The 24,826-nt window shown below is 39.4% G+C and overlaps 1 protein-coding gene across 2 annotated transcripts in view; it reads left to right on the forward strand.

Moving 5' to 3' along the window:
- The window catches only part of PARD3B (par-3 family cell polarity regulator beta), a 1,140,410-nt gene that overhangs the window by 709,704 nt on the left and 405,880 nt on the right, over positions 1–24,826 (forward strand). For both annotated transcript variants that reach the window (XM_070458512.1, XM_070458513.1), the window contains 3 exons: positions 5,426–5,596; positions 10,439–10,571; positions 17,508–17,607. In XM_070458512.1, the coding sequence (XP_070314613.1) occupies positions 5,426–5,596; positions 10,439–10,571; positions 17,508–17,607 (404 nt within the window). The remainder of the gene's footprint in view (positions 1–5,425; positions 5,597–10,438; positions 10,572–17,507; positions 17,608–24,826) is intronic.

Below are 24,826 nucleotides of genomic sequence, written 5' to 3' on the forward strand. Positions count from 1 at the left end.
AAAAGTACATGAGTGCTCTCTATTACAAAGAATTGTCTGGTCCAAATGTACAGCTGTGGAGGAACCATCAAGTAAATATTTATTTTTAAGAGTCGACAATCCATTGCTTTTATGAGATTCTCAAAGGAGTCTAAGAACCCAGAAAGGTCAAGAATCACTAGCAAAGTGGTTACAAATACGGACTTCAGAGTAACCCAGACCTAGTTCAAATTTGCTTTTGGACATGTGACTTGTAACAATGCACTTAACTTGCCTGATCCTTGGTTTCTTCTTTTCTAAAAGGGGAGCTATAGTCCCCAGTACAGGGTAGTTATAAGTATTAAATTGTCTAGTGTATATAGACAAAGGGTTTAGCAAAAGAACTGCACAAAGGAGGAACTCATTAAATAATTATATTCATTAATCACTGTAGTGAAAGTGAAGTCGCTCAGTCGTGTCCGACCCTTTGCGACCCATGGACTGTAGCCTGCACCAGGCTTCTCCGTCCATGGGATCTTCCAGGCAAGCGTACTGGAGTGGGTTGCCATTTCCTCCTCTACAGGATTTTCCCGACCCAGGGATTGAACCTGGGTCTCCCGCATTGCAGGCAGATGCTTTACTCTCTGAGCCACCAGGGAAGCTATCAGGCTTTCCAAATCACTGTAGTACCTTTCATCATCTCTAGGAGCAACATAGCACAATGGAAACATATCTGACTCAGGTAGGCCTGGCAGTGACAGTATTCTTTAACAGCCACTTAATTTCCCTGAGCCTCCATTATTATATCTCTAAGTGGAGTGTGGTGCTTATATCACAGGTTTGTTTTGAGAAATGAGAACATATGCAAAATATTTGCACAAGGACTGCCCTGTATTAGGTGTTCAATAAAGAGAGATATGGACTTCCTAGGTGGAACTAGTGGTAAAGACCCTGTGTCGTAATACAGGACACGTAAGAGGCACAGGTTCAAAACCGTGTCAGGAAGATCCCCTGGAGTAGGAAATGGCAAATCCACTCTAGTACTCTTGCCTGGAGAATCCCATGAACAGAGGAGCCTGTAGGCTACAGTCGATGGGGTTGCTAAGAGTCGGACACGACTGAAGCGATTTAGCACAACATAGCACAAAAAAGGGATATAACACTCAAACATCTTGTCTCCCAGTCCAGTCTCCCTCCCCCTGCAATAGAACCCGGTTAGGGCTGATGAGACTTGAAATCACCCCAGGACATGGAGAAGACCTAAATCTTATACCAGGTTTCATTTGTCCTAATGTGCCCAGAGGAAGTTTTTGTCTATTTTTATTCTGTTCTCTTTCCTCTTTTTCTTATTTTTCTTCCTCTTTGGGAACTTCCTTTATTTCCTCCTAGCTTAAGGATAGATAAGAGTTGATTACAGGGGTTGCAAAAAGTAAGGGATGTAGTTATGGTCTTTTGGTTAGGGGTCTGATGGTCATAAAGTAGAAAGAAAAGTGTCTTTGTTCAGACTGCTAAAAGAAAATTCCATAAATTGGGTAACTTTTAAATGGCAGCAATTTATCCCTCACAGTTTCTGAAGTTCAAGATCAAGGTGCTGCAGAATCCATCTGGTGAGAGGTGCTTAATAGTCAGCTGTCTTTTTCTTGCTGTAACCCTATATGGCAGAGAGGACAAGACATCTGTCTCAGGACTCTTTTATAAGGGCATTAATTACCTTCCAAATGCCCCCTAATATCTTCATGTTGGGGGTTAGGATTTCAACATATGAATTTGAGGAAAACACATTCAGTCCATAGCAGAAAGGGCATTAGTTTTTCCTTCAACAAATGAAAGAATGATCAGATTAGGATAAAATAAATATCCTAGAATTACTGGGTAACATACCTGGATAGTTGAAATCACTTGTAAAATCAGTTGAGGAGAGTCACTATTCTCATGCTGAAGTACATACTTAAACATAATACTGAAAGAAAAAAAATAACCATAAAAAACTACCTTTTTTGGTAAAAAACCATTGCAAAGTGGAATTGTCATTGTTGTTGTTTAGTCTCTAAGTGGTGCCTAACTCTTTCATGACCCCATAGACTGTTGCTTCCCAGGCTTCTCTGTCCATGGGATTTCCCAGGCAAGAATACTGGAGTGGATTGCCAGTTTCTTCTCCAGGAGATTATCCCAACTCAGGAACTGAACCCACCTCTCCTGCATTGGCAGGCAGATTCTTTACCACCAAGCCACCAGGGAAGTCCCACAAAGCAGAACAGACAGACACAATTGTGATCTTTGCTGAGTTTGCGTAATGAGCTCTTAACTAAATTGACTTCATTTTAAATGAAGACTAGAAATGGATACACACACACACACACACGTGTGTGAGTGTGTGAGTGTGTGTGTGTGTGTGTGTGTGTGTGTATAGCTAGATAGGTAAACAGTCCCCCACCCCTCCTGTCTCCACATCTTCTATAGTCTGACTCTGGCTTTCATATAAGGTTCTCTTCCAGGAGACATCTGGTGTCATATTGTTCTCTCTGGATTTGAAAGTCTTTTTTCTTGAAGCATGATCCCTTGAGGGACTAGTCATCTATTAGAACACAGAATGGGTAGTGAATAGGGAGTGCTGAGAAGTCAGGACTTGGACTATTTAATACAGCTCTGACCTTAACTAGCTGAGCAAGTTCGAATCTGTGTGGAAGTAACTTCTCTTTAGAAGAGGAATTCAGTAAATGGTTTCTTATTCTCTGTGTGCATCACATTATTTATCTATAAACGGAAGCAGCTGGACAAGATAATCTCTAAGGACCCTTCCTGTTCTTAATTCTAAGATTATCTTCTCTATGTTAGGACAATGTGGTGCTTACTGGCACCACCATTAATGAAATTACCCATCATTTATCTTATAAAGGGAAAGCAAAAACCAATAACAACGGGCCAGCTAAGCCTTTCAAGAAGAGTATGTGGATTTTTATCATACCCGGAGCTCTGCAGTGATGCTTGGGATGAATGTGAATGTCTTAAAAAAAAAAAAGTTGCCCTGGGGTGACCTGACCTATGTTATTGTTTGGACTTGGATACAGCAAACACGTTCTACTTTAGTATAGTTATGTATGCTTGAGACTCGGAATGTAGCTGAAAATAAAAGTCTATACTTAATACTTGTTGGTAAGAGATTATCCTACAAAAAAAATGTTTTTTCCCATCTCCTTATCTCTTATTTACCTCTTCACTCAGACCTTGCCTCCTACTCCACAGAGCAGGTTCACAGGAGGTTACCAGGTGGCGCTCACTCAGATTTCATTCCCTCAATTCTACAAGTACCCATTAAGTTTCAATCTTTATCTTTCTTCTTCCTGTCATAGAGGATGAGGTGTCCTGCCAAGGCTAAGCGTCTACAGGTCCAGCACTTGACCTCATTTCCTGTTCACAGGGTTAGGATCCTGATGCAACTTTTGTGCTTCCTCCCCATCTTTAAAAACCACACATCTGTTTCCAGTCCGCCCCAAAACATTTTTAGTGACCCTCCCAACTGCCTGTGAAAGGTCCAGCCCAGGAGTCCTGCTTCCATTAAGTGCCACAATAGAAGAGCATAATTCCTAGAGTAAAGGGTCTCACTTCACTTGTACACAGCCATTAAAGTGGCTTCCGTTTGACCCCATTTCGTGTAGCCTTAATCTTATCCTTTGCGTGCCTCTCTCACCATTAGATAACAGAAATGAAGCGATTTCCTTTGTGTTTGGCCTTTCCTGTAAATCTCATTTCCAGATTTGCTCCAAATTATGGGAAAGATTAAGTGGAGTGGGAAAACGAGAAGAAGGCAGAAGACATTAGGCTCTGTTGAGGCAGGGCAGCCAAGTTTTACAGCTTGATTTTACCCCTTTCGAAATCGAGAGGGCGTGGCCTGCACCGTCCACGGGCTGACACCCTCTGCAACAGGAGGTGTGGGCAGTGCATCCCCACGAGGGCATCCGTGCCCCAGAACAGCTCTCGTCACTCTCCCCCTTTCCCCAGCTGTCAGCAGAGGAACTTCCTCTGACCATCTGCTGCTGCATTAGTCAAAGTTCATCAGCTTGTCCACAGGATTTCTCTCCCAAATCTGTATGCCTGCCCTATTGTTCGTTATATGTCTGGTTTTCTCATTTCTTAGGAAAGTTCTTTTTTCATTTTACATTTCATTCTGTTCCTTTGAACATGGATCCCAGATACTTCTAACTGCAAAAACTTGAATACTCCCCCCCACCTGTTTTAGTGTGTATAATTGTAGTCCAGAGATGAATAGCCAAGGAAGCCCTAGTGCAGAAACTCAGAAGAACCAAGGTTCATGTAAACGGAACTTAGGTCAGTTTATCTCTGACTCTCTTTTGTGACCTGGGGCACCTGACATCATATTCCTGCCTCAGTTTCCTTATTTGTAAAATGTGAGTAAAAACATTAATCTGTCTAGCTTCTTGAGTTCTATAAGAACTATAGATAATTCATGGAAGAACTACCGTGCTCACCTACTGTTATTTCTGCTAAATGTATTAGCAGCAGCAGCCTCAGCATCATGACATTCCTAAAATTGCATCTGTGCCTCACAGCAAGAACATTCTACCCTAGAAACAGGTATAACCCATGTCCTTAATCAGACTGTCAGTATTTAAGCATATTTTCTCCCAGACTGTCTGTTGGGGAAGAGGGGTGTACTGTGATCCCCAGAAGTTCTTTTGTAGGTAGAGTTGGTGTCCCAGTTTGTTCAGCTACCTCCATCGACTCCAGGGACACTTCTAGCTGAAGATGACTAGTGCCTAGAGGTGATTTAGACTAGAATCTGGGCCACTTATCCACGTGCCAAAGTTCCCAGTTCTCTGTGGTATGTGGTGCTTCTTCCTGAAGGTGCTGGCTGAAAGTGCTTATCAGTCAGAGACTCCTCAACAAAAGGCTTGACAGCCCCCTTTGTCAAGACTTTCCTGCAGAAGACATGGTGGCAGATTGGCCCTGCATTACACACCTCTGCATTCTTTTGCAGACTAGCAACTTTTTGTTGTGTTAGAGAAAATAACATGAGAATTTTTTTTCACAGCATTATTCAATAGAGATAGCTATGAGATCCATTACTGTTGTCAAGCACACAACATGGAAGCCTGGTGTCTCTCTGTGCCTGAAAATGCAAGCAGTATGGTGGCTTCCAGAGCAAATGGCAGAATCAGGTTAGCCTAGCACAGTTGCCAAAGGTCTAGGTAAGAGATATTATACAAATGTCTCAGTTATTCTAGTTCCGGACTCTTAAGATTTCTAAAAGTCACTTTCACACAATTCATTATTATTAATCTTTGTGAATATTTGATAAAGTCCAGAAACTTTTTCTGCTGTGGAAAATAAATCATCCCTAATAGCTGAATTTTTTTTCTTTATTTTAAACTTGAACTTTTGCCTGACAGTCACATGTCATCACCATGCTTTTCTCGGCTTAATACTGTTTTTCTTACCTCCACCCCAGGATGGCCGTCTGCGGATGAATGACCAGCTGATTGCGGTTAATGGGGAATCTCTTTTGGGAAAGTCCAACCATGAAGCTATGGAAACACTTAGACGATCCATGTCCATGGAAGGAAACATCCGAGGGATGATCCAGTTGGTGATTCTGAGGAGGCCAGAGAGACCAATGGAGGTGATGCAATTGTTATTTCCCTGTGAAAACTGCCCAAATGGCCACCAGAAAATTCACACTTCCATCACTAGTGTGGTACCTAGGCTCGTGTTGGTTTCTGAAATTAGAAAATATGCTCCTAGAGGTGCTCTGATGGGATTATGTGGCAAATAGGTGGTTATATATTTTAGGTATAACTAGAAGGTATAAAAATGTACATATAAATTAAGTCATTTATCCAGTGTAACAGGTCCATAATTTCTAGTTTTTCCCCAGAAATTTCTAGAGCTCTGAACTTTATGAATTATACTTTATTCCTATTAGGAACATTAACACATATAACATGCTTACATGCTTTTTGGATGATATGCTAGCATTGTCCATTCCTTATTAAGTTCCTAATAAGATGTCTATAATGCTTACTGTGAAGATTATTATAATGCAATTAGCTCTCTATATTCTTCCCTACAATTTGTGCTTGGGTAATACAAATCTGGGGCTTCCCTTGTGGCCCAGTGGTAAGATTCTGCCTGCCAATGCAGGAGCCATGGGTTCAGTCCCTGAGTTGGGACGATCCCGTGGAGAAGAACATGACAACCCACTCCAGTATTCTTGCCAGGAAAATTCCATGGACAGGGAAGCCTGGTGGACTACAGTCCATGGGGGTCTCAAAATAGTCAGATACAACTTAGCAACTAAACAACAACAAATAGAGATCTGCAACTTAACTAATTTAAAATTTGATCTATTAAACAAACATCTTGCTTCATATTATTAAATATACTTTTTAAATATTTTTGAAATTTAGTATTATTATTATTTCTTTATGGAGTTTTTTAATGTAAGGAATATTTTTATGTATACATGAAGTATAAACAAAATATTATTGAATGCTGATATTGCTAAGTATTTCACTTACATATAATTATATTTATATAATGATTGTATTTTACAATGATCTATCAATTATATTTATCATAAAATATTCCTAAAACATTATTTTTGCTAATGTATAGGCAATAGTTATTAAATTCTCTTACAAATTATTTTAAGAAAAGATAAGAAACAACTATTAGAAACTAGTTGTTTCTTAACAACTATTAAGAAACTCTTAATAGTTAAGAGTTGAGAGTTGAGAAAAACATCAGAAAATCACATATATATTCTATAAGGACAAATAATGTTTGTGTGATATAATAATACAAGAAGTTAAAATAGAATCCTATTAAAACACTGTTAGTTTTAATAATAAATTCAACTTAAAAATTGTAAAAGATTTTCAGGTTAAGAATAGAAGGTAGTTGGGACTCAAAGTGGTTAAAGTTTGGGTTCTAGAGTTTTAGATTGAGTTAAAAACCCCATGTTGGTCACTTCCTAGCTATGTAAAGACATGCATAGTTGAATGCTCAGTAGATAGCAAATACAGTTGTCTGCCTTATCCTTTCATATATCTTCACTTACCAGCACCTAGTAGAAAGCTGGGCTTCCCTGGTGACTCAGATGGTAAAAAATCTGCCTGCAATGCAGGAAACCCAAGTTCAATCCCTGGGTCAGGAAGATCCCCTGAGAAGGAAATGGCAACCCACTCCAGTTTTCTTCCCTGGAGAATCCCATGGACCGAGGAGCCTGCCAGGCTGCAGTCCATGGGGTCACAAAGAGTTGGACACGAATGAACGACTAACACTTGCACTTTCAGTAGACAGTTGGTATACATTGTGTAATAAATGAATAAGTTTCTTATAAGGCCTACTTCATCTGAGAGGATAAGCTGAAGTAAACTTAGCTATATCTTTACGTTAGTCACTCAGTCTTGTCCAGCTCTTTGTGACCCCATGGACTGTAACCCCTTCAGGCTCCTCTGTCCATGGGATTTTCCAGGCCAGAATACTGGAGTGGGTTGCCATTTCCTTCTCGAGGCTGTATCTTACTTTGTTACATTATCGGCTATTGGAAAGGAGGAACTGTACCTTTTTACTCTTCTATACATAACCTTGTAAATGTTAAATAAATGTAAATTGGCAATTACTGAAGACTATATATAATGAGCCAACTCATTTTCAACATTCGTGTCTGCTTAAGTGACATAGAGGTTTCCATGAATATTTAATGGTTTTACTTATGTACACAGTCATAAAACCCTTATCTCTTGCTTCCTACTATGAGAGAATCAGCTCCTTTTTAGTTGAATTTCATTCTTACTCTGGAGCCCTAGACCTCCATGGAACCCAGTTGTTGCAGGCAGGTACGAAGTATGGTCTGTGGGCCCCTGAGTCACCCATTCCATGCATCTGTGTTTTAAATCTCTCTTAAGATGTCTTGGAGCAAAGATTTCTCAACTAATAGAAAAGTCGGAAATGCACTGCTCACTGCTCAAGATTTCCATATCTGTGCAGAAGTAAAAGATAGCAAATGAAAAAAAGAAAAGGAGAAATGAACACTGCTAAAAGAGTTCCCTCCCCACTTTTCATCTTCCCTAGTTTCCTGTCTTCCTCTCCAGTATACGAATGCCTAGTGGATAAATGCTCGTTGTTTTGACTTGTTAAGTTAAGACACTTTATTATTTGCGTTCTCCTTTACCACAGGTATTTTCATTTTAATTCTCATGCTCTGGGCTGGGCTGACAATTATTCCATCAGAAGCAAGTACTAAGCCTTCAGTTTGTTGCCCATCTTCAGGAGTGTCCTGTTGATATGGTTCACTAGGAAATCGATTAGGAACAAGAAAAGGGTCAAAAAGCAATTTTTATGAGGACATTTAAACAAGATTCATTTTTGGTTTCCCTAATATTTGTATGCTTTCCATGGGGGATGAGCAGGCACTTGGCTCTCTCAGCTAGTGAGAATCTCTGTGGTACCCATGAAGATTAAAGAGTATTATTTTTTTTTCATATAATGACAGCCGCCTAATATACAGCTAATCTTTATTAAATTAAGAAAAAAAAAGCTGTAGCTATTTGATCTCCCAAATCTGTTTTACTGTGTCATAGCATATGTTGTCTGCTCATGTGTTTGGAAGATTGTCCTCTGGAGCAGCAACCACCCTCAGGTATGATAAAAAAGAATCAGTAACCTAGAAAAAGGTCCCTGCACTGCTCATATATTCAAGGAAATCAATTAGTTAGGTTTGGAAAGAACACCAAAATGGTTACTTGAACATGATATTGATATTAAAAAAAAAAAAAAGAAGATGCTACTTAAGAAAAGTCAAAATATATAGTCTTTGGGGTATTTTCCCACATTACCCAGATGTACAAGATACGTAAACAGTTTTGATGAGAACCTCGTGAAGAATACATAATGAGCCCTTGATTGAATCAAAATCATTTTAAACAGAAACATGTTTTTCAAAGGATGAGCTTGAGGTTCAATTGTAATTCTATTTGAGCCTAGAGACTTGGTATTAAAAAATGGGTTATGACCTGTTTTTTCTTTTTCCTTCCCCCAAACATTTCCCTCCCCTGAGTTGTAAGCTCAACTTGGTAGAAGCAGAATATGTTTAAAACTCCATTATATTTTTTATTGGCTGGGACACTAATGGAATGCTCCTCGACAGCTCTATTTTACAGGCTGAATCCTTTAGTTAGGCTGGTTACTGATCAGTTGTTGGGATATTGATTGTGTCATTTATCAAAGAGCCAGGAAACCAGCAAAAACATTTGTTGTTGTTCTTGTTGTTAAAGCCCTTGACGATATAAGGTAGGCCCTACCTCTCCTACCTGCCAGGGCTCTAGCTTAAATTTAGGAGTAGTTTGCACCAGGTTTGGTTGACTAGTGGAACAGGGGCAAAGGGCACCCCTGGGGTGTGGAAAAGTGTTCTGAACCTTGACAAAAAAGCAGCAGCTGAAAATATCTTCATTATGAAGAATGTATGCGTTGAATGCTGTGAATTTTTTGTTTAACCAGCAGGATACCGGGTTATTGTAACTAAAAGAGAGAAGTGTAAATCAAATGCATTGTTTGGGTCAAGTGCTCTTTTTCAGAAGGAAAGAGCTTTGGCGTTCAATTTTATATTTCTGTCTGGGGCATGTTCCTCTCACCAATGGTCAAGGGAATGGTCCTGAGATGGCTTTCTGTTTGCTTTTTTGAATCTATTAGGACGAAATGTTATCTGAACCTGAGTAAAACCTGGTTCTCTGTGCCTTGTCCCTCTTGAATAGCAGCTAGAACTCCCTGCAGTCAGCCCCTGCCAATGCCTCAGGGGCGCCTGGGGCACATGCTGTATGAGGGCGGTATTATGAAGATAACAGTTTTAAGGAAACTGAATTTGTTTACAGACTGTCAAAATAGAAGGGGGAAATATGGTAAAAGAGAAAACTCTCAGGAGAACCACTTCTGGCATTGTCACAGAAGTTTGTTATAGTTCCTGGCCCAAATAGTGTCTGCAGTGGGTCTCTCCCGTGGCTGTTCAGTGGTAAACCTGTCTAGGTTCTGACTTGTCCTAAAGCATATGCACTTAGTCGCCAAGCGGGGGAAAGAGAGAGAGAGGGGAACCATCTGGTTGGCAGAGAAACACCCTTGGCATGAACTGTATTCTTATGTTGACATTACCACAAGCTGCACTCCCAGATGGAAGAAAATGTGAAAGAAGACAGTTGTAAGTGGCGGGAAAGAATCATAAAGTTAATCCTCTTTTGTACTGGCTATCAGCACTCCTAAGCCTTAACACCACAATGTCAGTAGTTTTTATTTCCTATTCAAAGATGTTTTAACTGATAGGAACATTGTGATTTTCCACTGTCCAGGATTTCCATGCCAGAGAATCTTGAAAAATTATTTGAGAGTTGATCATTCTTTCACCTTGCTTCCATCGACAAAGTTGGGACATGTTACAAAAGTGAATGTAGTTCTTGTTTTCATTCCTTAGGAGCCTGCAGAGTGCGGGGCATTTTCTAAGCCCTGCTTTGAGAACTGTCAAAATGCTGTAACCACCTCCAGGAGAAATGATAATAGTACATTGCATCCATTTGGCACGTACAGTCCACAAGACAAACAGAAAGGTAAGGTTCTCTACTGAAAATTATCTACTGCAAGTGGTGTGAGAAAACACGAGAGTGTTTATTTAAATTAAAAAAAAAAGGAACAAAGGGGAATTAATTAGAGTAAGTGCAGACTTTGTTGCTCGGAGTCGTGAACACAGAGATGGGTGGGGGAGCTGACTCACAAGTTGTGAAGCAGATTCCTGGCATTTCCTCCAGTTTAAGTGACAGTTTCTGTGCTTGCTGCCCCAAACATGAAGGGTTATGTATAAAACAAACCATGCCTGCAGAAACAAAATGACAAACCATTATTTTTGTTTAAGAATCTTTTAATATTGGAAGTTACCAAGTGTAAATGACAACTCAACTCACAATATATATGGACTGGTATTAAACCATGGAGTGATCATAGCACAATTTGCAGATTTATGCTTATTTTTGAGTGGTAAATGCCATGAACCATGACCATGATTGTATTGTACACATCACATTTCTAGTGGAGTTTTACATGTAAAAGCCTTAGATTTTCCTCTTTGTGTTTTCAAAAATCATGCTTTAGGCCACCAAGAAATTTATTTCCCTGCTTCTCCTTTCTGTTTAGTAACTTTAATTTTTTTGTACTACAAAAGCAATAGATATTCATGACAGGAAGGTAAGAGGAAGGCTATAAAGAGAAGATTTCATGTTTCTCGTGTGTATGTGTGCTAAGTTGCTTCAACTGTGTCTGACTCTTTGTGACTCTAAGAACTGTTGCCTGCCAGCCTCCTCTGTCCATGGGACTCTTCAGGCAAGAATACCAGGGTTGGTTGCCATGCCCTCCTCCAGGGGATCCTCCCAACCCAGGGACTGGACGCACATCTCTTATGAGAAACTGACTTGACTTTCTGTCCAATCAAGAAACACTCAGTATGTCTTTTCCCATCTTAATACAGTTAAATATTTTCTTGACAAAGCAGTATCTCTTTCTAAGTCTTTCCGTCACAAAGGCAGGAAGAATCTGGGTAAGGAACAACAGGTTCCCCTCACACCAGAAGTGCCTTCTCTTGACCATGTCTGAATAATGATCAAGAATGTTTCCAGCCTTTATATACTTTGACTGTCATTTAATTCTCAAGCATCAAGTGGTCCAGTGACAATCCAAATTCAGGGTTTTATTCCTTATTGCACCAGTGATGTTCAAAGGGACATTGGACACATTACCTCCTATCTTGTTTCATTTTCAGTGCTTATAAAATGTCAATGCTGAAGTGATAATTGCGTGGTATATTTTTAGAAGACATTGGGATACTCAAGGAAATGGGATAATATCTCTAGGAAGGCTGGCAAAGGCAAACATAATGAAACTATAAAACTAGTTAAAGTGTAAGGATACACCCAGAAAAAAAAATATATTTTAAATAATAAAATCCATTCAAAACACATGCTGGGAAAAAACAAAAATGCTGAAAATAAGATGCAGTAGAATGTTCTGAGTTTGTATTTCCCTGAACAATGCGAGTCCTTTAGGCATAGAGCCACTGGGAGGTTCTGTCTGTTCTCTTCCTCCTGAGACATGGATCCGTGGTCCACCAGGCATCTGCTACACTTCCTCCTCCTACCTCAACTTTCCAAGGCAACATCAAAAATCCAGTTCTTTTAAAATTCCATTAGACATTATTTCTTAAAAAAACACAGAAAATCCATTATTATTTCCTTATGGTTCTATGATATAATACTCAGTTATAAGAATTTGACCTATCAAAGCATAGACTTGTTAAATTGTAACTGTAATAGGCCAGTAGATGGAATGCTCTTACTTTTTCTATAAGCTTATTGACTGAAAGAGGATGCTGTAGAAGAATATTGTGCTCGTCACTTCTTTGTAGTATTAATAACATTTTCAGTTTTGAGAACCATTGAGAGTTCCTGAGTTTCGGATGCACATGAGGTGGTCATAAGCCACCGAGACTCATGAAATCTGAGTGATTTTGACTTGCCACCACCCATCTTTCTAAGGAGCTCCTTTAGAAAAACAAGATTGACTTGGCAAAATGTAATGTCTAGTGAGGAGAGGAACTGTTACAGCCAAAACATTCACTTTTTTTCTTCCCTTCCTCCTTTCCTTTGTATATTTAAAAGTCCAATGTTGATATGCTGTGTTCCATCTATTTTTGTAATAATAGTACATACCACCCACTGTTCTACTGTTATTTTTTATATATATACATAATCCTGTCAAGCTGTTAGAGAGAAAAGGCATTCTTAGAACTAACATTTGTAGAAATTATAACACCAGAAAATTCACATTTGTGTTGGAGAATTGCTCGCAATGCCTGCAGTGGAATGAGTGTGGGGCTCCAGGATGGTAATAAGGATGGAGGTTGTCTCCCAGGGGTTCACTATAAAATCCTATTAAGCATTTGAATGGCAATGAAGTTCACAAACTCTACATTTTCTGAAGAATCTTTCTGGCAGATCTCACCCTGAGCCAAGTAATAGCCGAAGTGCAGTTTATCTCTGGTTTGTTCTTCCCTCTCCTTCCGTTGTTCTCATCTCCCTTTTGTGCGCTACTACTGCTTGCTCCCCACTTTTAGCTCATGAGAACTCCAGCCCTTGCCCCAGGCACTTGTGGCCCCAAGTCTGCCCAGGATCACCCACTGAGGTCTTCTCAGGCCTTTCACCATACTCCAAACCAAGTGTTTTAACTCTGTATCCTGTCCCACTGAATCCATGTGCCTCGGGGTCCTTTGAAGAGACTCATAATAGTGTGATTATGTACAATATGTCCCCTCCTGGGAACCTACATGTATCCATCCCCCAACAGCATGTAAGGCACTGCCTCTGCAGTGATGATCAGAAATTGAATTATACTTTTCAACTTGACTGATGATTATGGGATAACTTCATTGTGCACAATGTGCTACGCTGCAATGATGAATACAATGTCGTTATTGTTCTCAAGAATAGTCTAAAGCAGAGGTCAGCGGACTTTGTCTGTAAAGGGCCAGATAATACATTTCAGGCTTTGTGGACCATAGGATCTCTGTTGTAGCTCCTCACCTCTGCCACGGTAGTGCACGAGCAGCCCTAGACAGTACTTTTCATGAATGGGTTCAATGAAAGTTTACGTACAAAATCAGCTGGTGGGCTGGTTTGGGGCCAGGGCCATAGCTTACTGAGTTCTAGTCTAATGGCATGAACTCTTTTGTCCTTCTTTTCTGATTTGGCCCTGGCAGAATGGATCCTGTAAAACAAGTCAGAACAATAAACGATGGAGATTAAAATAAGGGTCATTTGGTCATAAATGAAGTAGTAACTAGATGTACAGTGTTTTACAGGCAATATGTAAAATACCCATCAAGACTTACCTTGTATATTCAGTGGGATCCAGAAATACTGTTTTTAGGAGACAAGAATTCTAGATTTTCACGATGATAAAGAGCTTAACAAAGGTGTTTGGACCAAGAGGAAAATAAAATTCTTTACAGCAAGTGGATCTGTTATTAAAAAGTACCAAGGATAATCACAACATTGTTGATCAACTATACTCCATATAAAGTAAAAAGTTAAAAAAAAAACTACCAAGGATAAAGAGTCATCAAAGAAAACATATCTGCACCTATCATTATTTTGAAAACATGTAGATTATTCATGTGAATAAAATAAAAATTGAAGCTAATGATCATAATCAACTTGAAGTAGCCAGAGGAGATGCTAAAGAAGAAGAAGGAGAGGCAAAAGAGGGGGACATGGATGAATTTATCTGTGGTGCAATAAGAGAAATAAATATAGACAAGTAAATGATGAATTGATAGCTCATTCCAAAAGGAGCACATGGTAAATGTTACACAAGAATTAGGTTTTGTAATATTAACAGATAAACTGAAAGTGTCAGTGGATAAAGATAGTGAAGATGTATTTCTTGCTTATATCACAACCCAGTGAGAATTGAGGGACCTGGGCTGTTTCCATTGGAAGCCAGCCATTGTCCGGTGCCTCATCCACATGTGGTTGCAGAAGGTAGATGGGAAAGGGGGAGAAGCTGCGTGTACCCTATCTTAAACATTAAAACTGGACACAACATTGACCATAGTAGCTTACTTTCTATTGGCAAGAACTAGTCTAGTTACAAAAAGGGGTGGAAAATGGGGTTGATGGTCTAGATGTGTGCCAGGAAGAAAGGAAGACCATAGATACTGGGAGCACTAGAATTCTCTGCCACTGTTGTAAAAATACCAACAGATCCCATAAAGTGAAGGTTTCATAGGAAAGGTGATATTTGAGGTGGACCTTGGGAGAAGGGTGGGACTTTTAATGGATGAAATGGGTTTTGCAATTATATGAGCAAGTACACTGGGGTAGGAAAGCCTGGCCTTGGGGTCTGGCATTGTAAATGGTCTCGAGTGGCTGATGTGTAATAGATAAAGTTGACTGCCAGGGACAGAGACTTTTATACTCTAGGCGATTGTGTGCAACGTTTTGATCAGGCAGTTACATGATCACAGCTATGTTTGCCACTAGTGAAAAAATGAACTGAGAAGTTGAGGATAAATGATTAGAACCAGTAGAAAAGACATGGTCCCCATATGTCCTTTATTCCAACTTAACCTTGTAGACTTTCTGCTCTGTGTGCGTGTGTGCTCAGTTGCTTCAGTCATGCTCAATTCTTTGTGACCCTCTGCAGGGTCTCTGCCAGACTTCTCTGTCCATGGGATTCTCAGGCAAGAATACTGAAGTGGGCTGCCATGCCCTCCTCCAAGGGATCTTCCCGACCGAGGAATCAAACCTGAGTCTCTTGTATCTCTTGCATTGGCAGGTGTTGTTTTTTTGGTTTTTTTTTTTTGTTTTTTTTTTTACCACTAGTGCCATCTCTCAGCGAATCTTTGACTGCCTGACTGCTGCATATTACCAGGTCCTTGGAGGTGGAGGACAGTGCTGACTGCTTTGTTCCTCATGCTTCTGTACTCTGATCATCTGACTTATCAGGTTCCTGCTTCAAGTCTCATTTTCACGGATATTTCAGCAGTGCTAGAACTGCCTCCCTTTTATACTAGTCTGTGATGTGGAGCTTTGTACAAGTCCTTCCCTGGTATATTCATCAGGGTTCTCCAGAGAAACAGAACCAGTGGAAGGTATATGTGAGTATATGTATGCGTGTGTGTGTATTACATATACATACATATGTAGAGATTTACTGTAAAAGATTGGGTAACATGATTATAGAGGAAGGCAAATTCCAAGACCTGCAGAGTGAGTGAGCAAGCTGAGAGCTAGAAGAAAGAGCCTATGGTGTAGTCCCTGTCTGAAGGCCAGCAGGATCAAGAACCAGAAGGAGCCAGTGGTTCAGTTTGAATCCAAGGGCCGGAAATAGCCAGTGTCTCAGTTCGAAGGCAGTCAGGCAGGAAGAATTCTCTCCTACTTAGAGGAGGGTCAGCCCTTTTGTTCAGGCCATGAACAGATTGGATGAGGCCCACCCACATATGGGCAGTTGCCCAGTGGTTAAGAATCCACCTGCACTTCAGGAGCTGCAGGAGACTCAGATTCAACCCCTGGGTTGGGAAGATCCCCTGGAGGAGGACATGTCAACCCATTCCATATTCTTGCCTGGAGAACTCCAGGGACAGAGAACCCTGGTGGGATACAGTCCTTATGTTCACAGAGTCAGACATGACTGAAGCGACTGAGCGTGTGTGCACACCCACATATGGGAGGGGTGCAATCTACTTTGCTGATTTCAATGTTACTATCACCCCAAAACAACCCCACAGAATACCAAGTATCTTGGCACCCTGAGCCCAGTCAAGTTGACACATAAAATTAACCATCAGACCTGGTGTCTGGGCAAGTCAAAGCAGATTGCTACTAGCAGCATTTCTCAAGGACAAAGAGATTATTTCCTTGTTCCATCAATAGAGTCAACTTTCTACCCGTATCTCACTATAACAGATCCATAGCAAGTTTGTGGTGTACAGATTAATAATCTTTTTTTTTTTACTTTTTGGCACTTTGTTTTTATAAATCACTGTTTGAATATGCACTGTCATATAATCCTTGTGCTCTTCCAATGAAAGTATTCATATCCCTCTATGTAGATTTAAAAACCAAAGTTTATAGAAGTTGAGTAGTTTTCCCAAGTGCATACAGCATAACAGGCCATGATTGGAAATAGGCATTTTTGCTGCGCAAACCATACTCTTAACCATTATGCATATAATTTTTTTCATACATTATTTAATAATTTCTTTTGTGATGAGGGTTAAATAATATTTCAGGCTAAGCTCAATGCATGATACACAGAAAGATCTCAAAAATCCTTGCTTGTTATTAGTTGTAACATTCAGTATACATGTCTATTTACTTTTCATATAAAATAGACTGAGAAAGTAAACAGTTTTTGTGGGTAGGAAAACCAGGATTCAGACCCCAGTCTTCTGCTTCCTAGGCCCCAAACTCAGGGTTTTCTAATACAATGCAGATGCAAGAAGAATTTCTTTTTTAAACCTCTATGGTGTCTAAACGGTGAGTAGATATACTGTACCTCATGATTTTTTAAGTACTTTTTGTCACTGAGGTCAGTGCTTAAATCACCATCTAATCCACAGCATTCATTACAGAATCTTGTTTACAAAAATGTTAAGTTATTTTAAAAAGTGGCTTGTTAATCTTCTACAAATCACAAGTAATGAATATGTGTCAGCCTTTTTGAGATGAGAAAATGTAGTTAAGATGCACGGACTTCACTTGCCAGGGCTTCCCAGAGGGTCACCAGCATAAAAACATATTAGCAGGCTAAGATTTCCTTATACAGGCTGTATTAGTGCACATATGAGTCCTTCGGTTCTGTATGAGGACTTATTTATTTCATGGTTGGTTTCTGTGTTGGTGAAAATTACGTCTGAGAAATGGACTGAAACAAAACGAGGCACCAAACAGTTCTGCCTCCGGTTTCCTACAGCTTTATTTGTTCTTTGTTTATAGACCTATTGCTTCCCAGTGACGGATGGGCTGAGAGTGAAGTACCACCTTCTCCCCAACCACATCCCGTTCTGGAATTGGGCCTTGAAGATTACAGCCACAGGTATCAATAAAATGATATATCGTAAATGTTCCCTGTTATGGTTTTTCTGGGAAAACCCAGCAACCTTATTTTAACTCTATTTCTTTCCAGAATGGAAATCTCATAGTATCTATAATTTCTTTCCAGTGAAAGCTTCTTATAGCTAATATTGACACCTCAGATGGTTCATTTTCGCTTCCTGAAATTTGAAATTCATCATATATTATTAAAATATATAGGAAAATTGTTGAGTCTTTTTTTGCCAAGTTAAAAACTAGAGAGATGGAACTCAAAAAAAAGTTATATGGGAAGGTATAAAACAAAACTGAGAAATAAAGCTCCTTTTTTTTTTCATTCGTAATTGGCAAATCCTAAAGATATCTTTAAAATATATGTTGCAAGAAAGTTAATGGAATCTAAAAATTAAAGCAACAGCATATGTAGTCTAAACTATTGAAAACAATGCCCAATATTATATCCATTCTGTAATAGAAACAAAAAAATCAATAATGTTTAGACTCACACAAGCATGAGAAAGAGAGATTTACTAAGCATACACCCCATTTGACTAGTAGAATTTATAGATTTTGTTCTTCTGATGAGTTTTAAAAATCATTAACTTGTCCCTTTGCTATTTTCTATATTCATTATGGCTATTAAAAATTGGATATTTTATTCCATTGTTGCCCCATGATAATCCTGTGAGATTTTTTTTCATTTATCTTGCAGCAAGGCTGGTGTCATCACTATTATGTTTTTTATTACAATCTGCTAAAAATAAAACAATACAAGAGTATAGCTACCTCTGTTAGCCAAAAGCTTACCTATATTTAGCTATCTCCTATCCCTACCTTTTTGAAGTCTAATATCTTACTCAAACACAATTTCTTGAACTAGACTGATAATGATAGTAATGTTCTAGATCAATATCTCTGGGGTTTTCTTGAGCAAAAATCTGGACATATTTGATTTTACTTGTTTATTTCCATTACCTGCCTTTAGTCTGAAGCAAAAATAACAGTTTGGTAGCAATAAGAAGTCCCCTGTTGAAAATAATTTCACTCACCCTACCTTACTGTTTATCCAGGGTATATGCACAAAACTGCTAGAACAATGCAGAGATAAATCAGATATAAACCTGTGATGTTGTATTTATAATAAGAAATGTTTATTTGGTCTTAATCCCATTTCTGGCACTGACCCCTAAAAACCTTGAAATTTCCTAAGTATTGAGAGTGATAAAGGTGTCTCATATAAATGAAGTGGCTTTTGGAAACATCTAAGGAAGGAGACTGGTTGCCAGTGGAGCCAGTCTTGTGCTTAGAGGGTTGGAACTTCAATCCCATCTGGAGAAATGGGCCTTGAATCAGTTGACCGTGGCCTATGATTTAATCAGTCTTGCTTTTGTAATGGGGGCTTACCAGGTGGCGCTCGCTCGTGGTAAGGAACGTGCCTCTCACTGCAGTAGACCTAAGAGATGAGGGTTCGATCCCTGGATCAGGAGATGCCCTGGAGAAGGAAATATTAACCCACTCCAGTATTCTCGCCTGGAGAATCCCATGGACAGAGGAGCCTGGCGGGCTCTGGTTCATAGGGTTGCAAAGAGTTGAACACAACTAAAGCGACTTTGCATGCAGGCACTCCTGTTTTATGAAACCTCCATAAAACCCCAGAATGACGGTTTGGAGACCTCCTGAGGTGGTGAATATGTGGAGATGTGAGGAGAGGGGTGCACTTCAAGCACAGAAGCTTGGAGCCCCTTCCCACATGCTTTGCCTCACGCAGCTCTACATCAGGCAGTTCCTGAGTTTTATCCTTAAACTGTAAACCAGTGAGCTAGGAAGTAACATGTTTCTCTGAGTTCTGTAAGCCACTCTCAAATACTGATCAAACCCAAGGATAGAAAGGAGAGAGGTAGGATGGGCAGTTTAGGTTAGGAAAACCAAATGAGGAGAGAGGGAAAATGCAGTGTGTTCGATGTGGTGAAAACATATAGTATGTGGGAAAGAAGTTATGGCAAGGGCATGGCCAGCCATTCTCCGAGAGCACCATACTTCTGCAGAGACCAGTGGAGAAGCGTTGAAGGGTTTGAAGGCAGGAGGTGACAATGTCATGATACGTGAGCACAGCTGTGGAGGATAAATGGATAAGGGAAGCCATCGACAGGGATACTAGTCTGAAACCACCAGCAAGAGAAGAGGGGGGCTTGAAAAAAAGAAGGAGCAGCATAGCTGGAGAAGAAGGGACAAAGTCAAAGAGATTTTTGAAAAGGAATGAACAAATCTAAAGCTTTGAATCTCTCAATCTCTCTTTCTCTCTCCCCACCCTCCTGGGATTCTGTGACCTGTACCATCCTACAAGCTGCTGTGTTGCCTAGGTGACCAGCAGCCTTGGGGGTTTGGATGTGTGAAACTTAGAGTGGAGGAAGCCTTGGAAGGGAGCCAGGAGGGTTCAGCAAACGAGGCTGTCCTATCTTTAAAAAAAAAAAAGAAAAAATGTAATAAGCCCTCTGAAAGGGAAAAGTAGTGCTTTAAGGGATGGAACCAGTCTTATGAAACAGAAGACTACTAATTCGCAAGGAGTAAAAAACAAATTTCATCAGGCTAAATTTATGCCTGTACACGGAACCAAAATGAAATCAGGAATTTAAGTAATTTATTTGTAGTGATATGGGCTTCCCAGGTAGCACTAGTGGTAAAGAACTCACCTGCCAATGCAGGAGATATAAGAGATGTGGGTTCAATCCCTGGGTTGGGAAGATTCCCTGGAGGAGAGCATCACAACCCACATCAATAATAATTTGACAAAAATTTAGAATGTGTCTAAATTAAAAACATATATGTGTGTGTGTGTATGTGTGTGTGTATGTATATATATATGAAAGAAATATATTATCTACCATGATGTCTCAGAAAGAGATTAAGGCAAATCAACGGCAGACAGAATATATTGAATGTGATTCGCTGTTCAGACAGCCCTTGGTCATCCCCTCTGTGTTCACAGTGTCTGTCCCTCTTGCTTCTCTCTCACTTCTGTCTCTCCTTCTGTCTCTTCCCGGACACGTGACCTGCGCCTGCTCTCACACATAGTAACCAATCATTGATGATAATCCGTGGCCACCTGAGACTTTAGACGTAATTATTTCGGCATGCCCTTCGAACCCTTCCCCTGCCTTTTTATTTCAGGTAGTTCTCCTTGAACATTCATGGCAGATCTTATATGTCTTTCACATTCCTGATTTGTCACCATGCTCAGGACACTGGCATATGTTTCATGCTACCCTTATTTATTCATTGTGCAGCATCATCTGACATTGAGTATCATTTCCCTTTGATGGATCCCCTGGTTGTTCATGCTGAAAACACAGTCTTTATCTAGGATATGCCTTTGGCCTGCTGTCAACTTGTGTCTTTCGCTGCAGCTCGCTCAGCCATGAGCACATGCTAACTGCTTTCAAATTTAAAATATGTCATATTTTATAGTTAATCATTGTGTCACTGTCTCACACCAAAAAATTCCAATATGTAGCATAAAATTACAAACTGTTTTACTAGTATAATGTTATCTTACTAGTCTAAGTTATTTTCCCATTAGTCAATTCAATTCTACACACATTCAAGTACAAGTTCATATTAGCTTTAACCCTACTGTGTCTCATATTACACTTCCTTCCTTCCTTAAATATATGCCAGTCCCAATCTGATATCAGCCTAATTTCCATTTTGCACCATGGCAAGAGAGGTCCTTTTATTGAAGGCTTTCAAAGTGTATACTTGCCCATGTTCAAAACAACGGTAACAGAGGTATGTATCATCGTACCTAATGTAATGGACATCTCCAGGTTTGCATATGTTTATATACATATATATATACATGCACATATATGTGAATATATGTTGCATTCATATGTACAAAGCAGCTTTTTATTTCTTTGATCATCTTTGATGGCATCTCTGCATCTGTACAAAAAATTCACTTTATTTAGACTGATCCTTACTTGATGTTACTATATCACCGTCTTATTTTTTTCAATGGAGGTGGGGTTAATTGTTTCCCAAGAGTTTGGTAAATTTGAGTTCTTATTCTTAATTTGACAGATAATGCCTAGTTTGGTAAAGCATTCTAAAACAGTAAAGTGAATTAACCAAAACATTACACAGTTGGGTAGATTCCCATAGTCTGCCTTGAGCAGAGCACTTTAAATGCAGCGTGATTTCCTTTAAAGAGGAATATTCATGTTGTTCTAAATTTCCTCCCAAAAGATTTCCATTATAACATGTGACATATGTTTTGATTAACCCTTTAATTTTCTTTTATTTCACAACATGCACCACTCTGTTGAAATTTAAAAAAAAAACTAACCTAAAATGCAAGTTGCATAAGAGTGTGTGTGAAACTGTACTAAGAGGTAAAGGACCGAGTTCTATGGATGCAGGATTAGCAACAACATGCATCCCAGGCTGGCCACCATTTTAGCCAAAGATCTTGTGGCTCTGGGAAAAGTTCAAGTAGCCACAAGCCATCCTGGCTTCACCAGTGGCCAGCTATTGCGACCTTGGAATATCAGCCTCCTCTTTGGGCCTCAGTGTCTTACCTACAAGATGAAGAGTTAGATGAGGTGACTTTAATGACTTCCAACTCTTCGATTCTCTGGTTCCATGAAGGCCATGTGAGTCTCTCTGACACTAAAACCATATCATCACAAGAGATCAAAGGATGAAAAACTAAGTGCAAATAAAGGTCAGATAACACATTTAAAGGCAAGTGCTTCCAAAACATCAAGGCTCAGAGAAAAGCTCATATTCACCAGGGCATCTCAGAATTCCTCTTTAAAATGAACTAAAACAATTAAAATATTCTATTATGCCAGGCCAGTCAATAGCACTAGTGGATCAGGATTTATGTTTACAGTTAACATATTTTGCCACCATCACTAGACACCCCATCTAATATATTCGACATCGGTAGCTTTCTTGACTGAGAATATAGCCAGAAAGAAGAAAGAAGCCAAAGCGGGGAGGTGGGGGGAGAAGAAGAAAAGAAAATCTTTCATAATTCTAAAGAGTAGCTTTAAAGTTCTTGAGCAGTTTTCATGAAAAATATACAGTTGTCTCTCGGTATCCGTGAGGAATTTGTTCCAGGACTCCCAGGGGTGCTAAAATCTGCAGGTGCTTAAGTCCCTGGTATAAAATGGTGTACTGTTTGTACACAGCATCCTCCCATATGCTTCAAACCACTTAATACAATGGAGATGCTATGTAAATAGTTGTCAGAGCATGGGAAATTCAAGTTTTGCTTTTTGAAACTTTCCAGAATTTTTTCTTTTCTGAATATTGTTGGTCCCAGGCTGGATGATCCTTAAATGCCATGCTGAGGATACAGAGGGTAGACTGTGTAATTTTTTTTGCTGAAGAATGCCTTAAACCCTCATTCAAAGACCAGGCTAAGCTACAGAAACAAAGGAAAGGATTAAAGTTTACTTTTGTAAGCTCTTGTTGAGTTCTTACTGTATGTTAGGCACTGTTGTCAGTATTTAACATATCACAGTTTATTTCACCCTTAATGTTAAGTAAATTCTATTACTGTCCACTTTTTATAAAGATTCTTTTCTGTTATGGTTGGCTACAGGCTATTGAATATAGTTTCCTGTACTATATACACTGTCCATTTTATGCACTAGGCCACCCACCCTGGCAACTCACTCCCAAGCCCATGGCCCTAAACCTTAGTGTGTGTGTGTGTGTGTGTGTGTGTTGTCATTAATGTCCAACTCTTTGTGACCCCATGGACTGTAGCCTACCGGTCTCCTCCGTCCATGGAATTCTCCAGGCAAGAATACTGGAGTGTGTTGGCATGTCCTTCTCCAGGGGATCTTCCTGACCCAGGGATAGAACTTGGGTCTCCCGCATTGCAGGCAGATTCTTTACCATCTAAGCCACCAGGGAAGTCCGTAAATCTTATACCACATTCCTTCTAAATAGGAGAGAAGGGCTTTTAGTCACAAGCCCACAGAAAGTCTGACAAAAACAGAGAAGCCAAAAAAAAAAAAAAAGCAAACTGTAAAAACTTAAGTAACTTGAAAAGCAAAAACTTAGAGTCATTTGAAAAGCAAACGCAGGTCTGTTTATTTATCTGCTTATTTCCTAAATGTTCCTACCGTACTTACGCTGCTCCAGACCCTAGTCTCCTTATTTTACAAATCGCTTCTCAAATCATTGTTTGTAACTCATTTTATCTGTTATTAAAGATCGTTACCCATGGGAGACAAGGAGTGGAATTATACCCATTTTATACACACAAAAAATGGAAGCACAGAGAGGTTGAGTAACTTGCCTGGGTCCCACAGCTAGGAAGGAGCAGAGCCAGGACTTAAAACTGAGCAGACCTGCTCTGGACTTGGTGCTTTTGAATGCTCTGCAGTGTTACATTACAATAACAGAGGCTCATTCATTCAGCAGTATTATTATTGCTGCAAGGCAGTATTAAATATGCATGACTAATAAGTTTCAAGAAAGACTGAACCTTTTTTGATATATTTGGTTAAGAAAAATTGAGATTCCCCAGTACGTTTTAGTATTCCCATTCATAATGGTTGAGTTTTTTAGTTGTTATTTTATTGTTTACAGTGTCAAATCCCAATTGTTTGAAAAAATTCAAATATCCTTTCTGATTTACCAAGAAGACTTCATTTTATTTTTTCCTTTATTTAAGAGTAAAGTTGTGTTGAAATGAGCTGCCATATTTACTTTCTAAATATATGAACCAAAGGAGAAAGGGCTCTAAGTTAATGTATGAAAAAGTATATAAATATAAATTATTTCTGGATCAAGAAATGAGACATTGTCTGTAATTCCCTTATATAATCCCCTCCATCCTCAAGCAAATAAATAAAATACTCAGCAGAAATGAAATTCTTTGAGATTGAATACAAGTACTAGGAAGTCTATAATGGGCATTTGATGTATCTTGTGTCTAAATTGTCAGCTGTGCTTTTCTTGTTATTTCCTGTTGGTATTATTGATGAGCAGACTATTTGCTCAGCATTAACATTACTTTTAGAAAAGAGACCTAAATAAAGCAGAAAACCAAACTACCACAGCCATTAGTCATTAACAGGATGGTTTTCTCGAAAGGACACAGCCCTTTCACTTGTTTTTTTAAAGGAAGGCCGTGCTTAGCCCACACCTCTCTCTTAACCTACATTTAGGTTCTGCTAATATCTAGTGACATCCTTTGAAGC

The sequence above is a fragment of the Odocoileus virginianus genome, chromosome 30 (assembly GCF_023699985.2).
Source record: "Odocoileus virginianus isolate 20LAN1187 ecotype Illinois chromosome 30, Ovbor_1.2, whole genome shotgun sequence".
In the NCBI taxonomy this organism is placed as follows: Eukaryota; Metazoa; Chordata; class Mammalia; order Artiodactyla; family Cervidae; genus Odocoileus; species Odocoileus virginianus.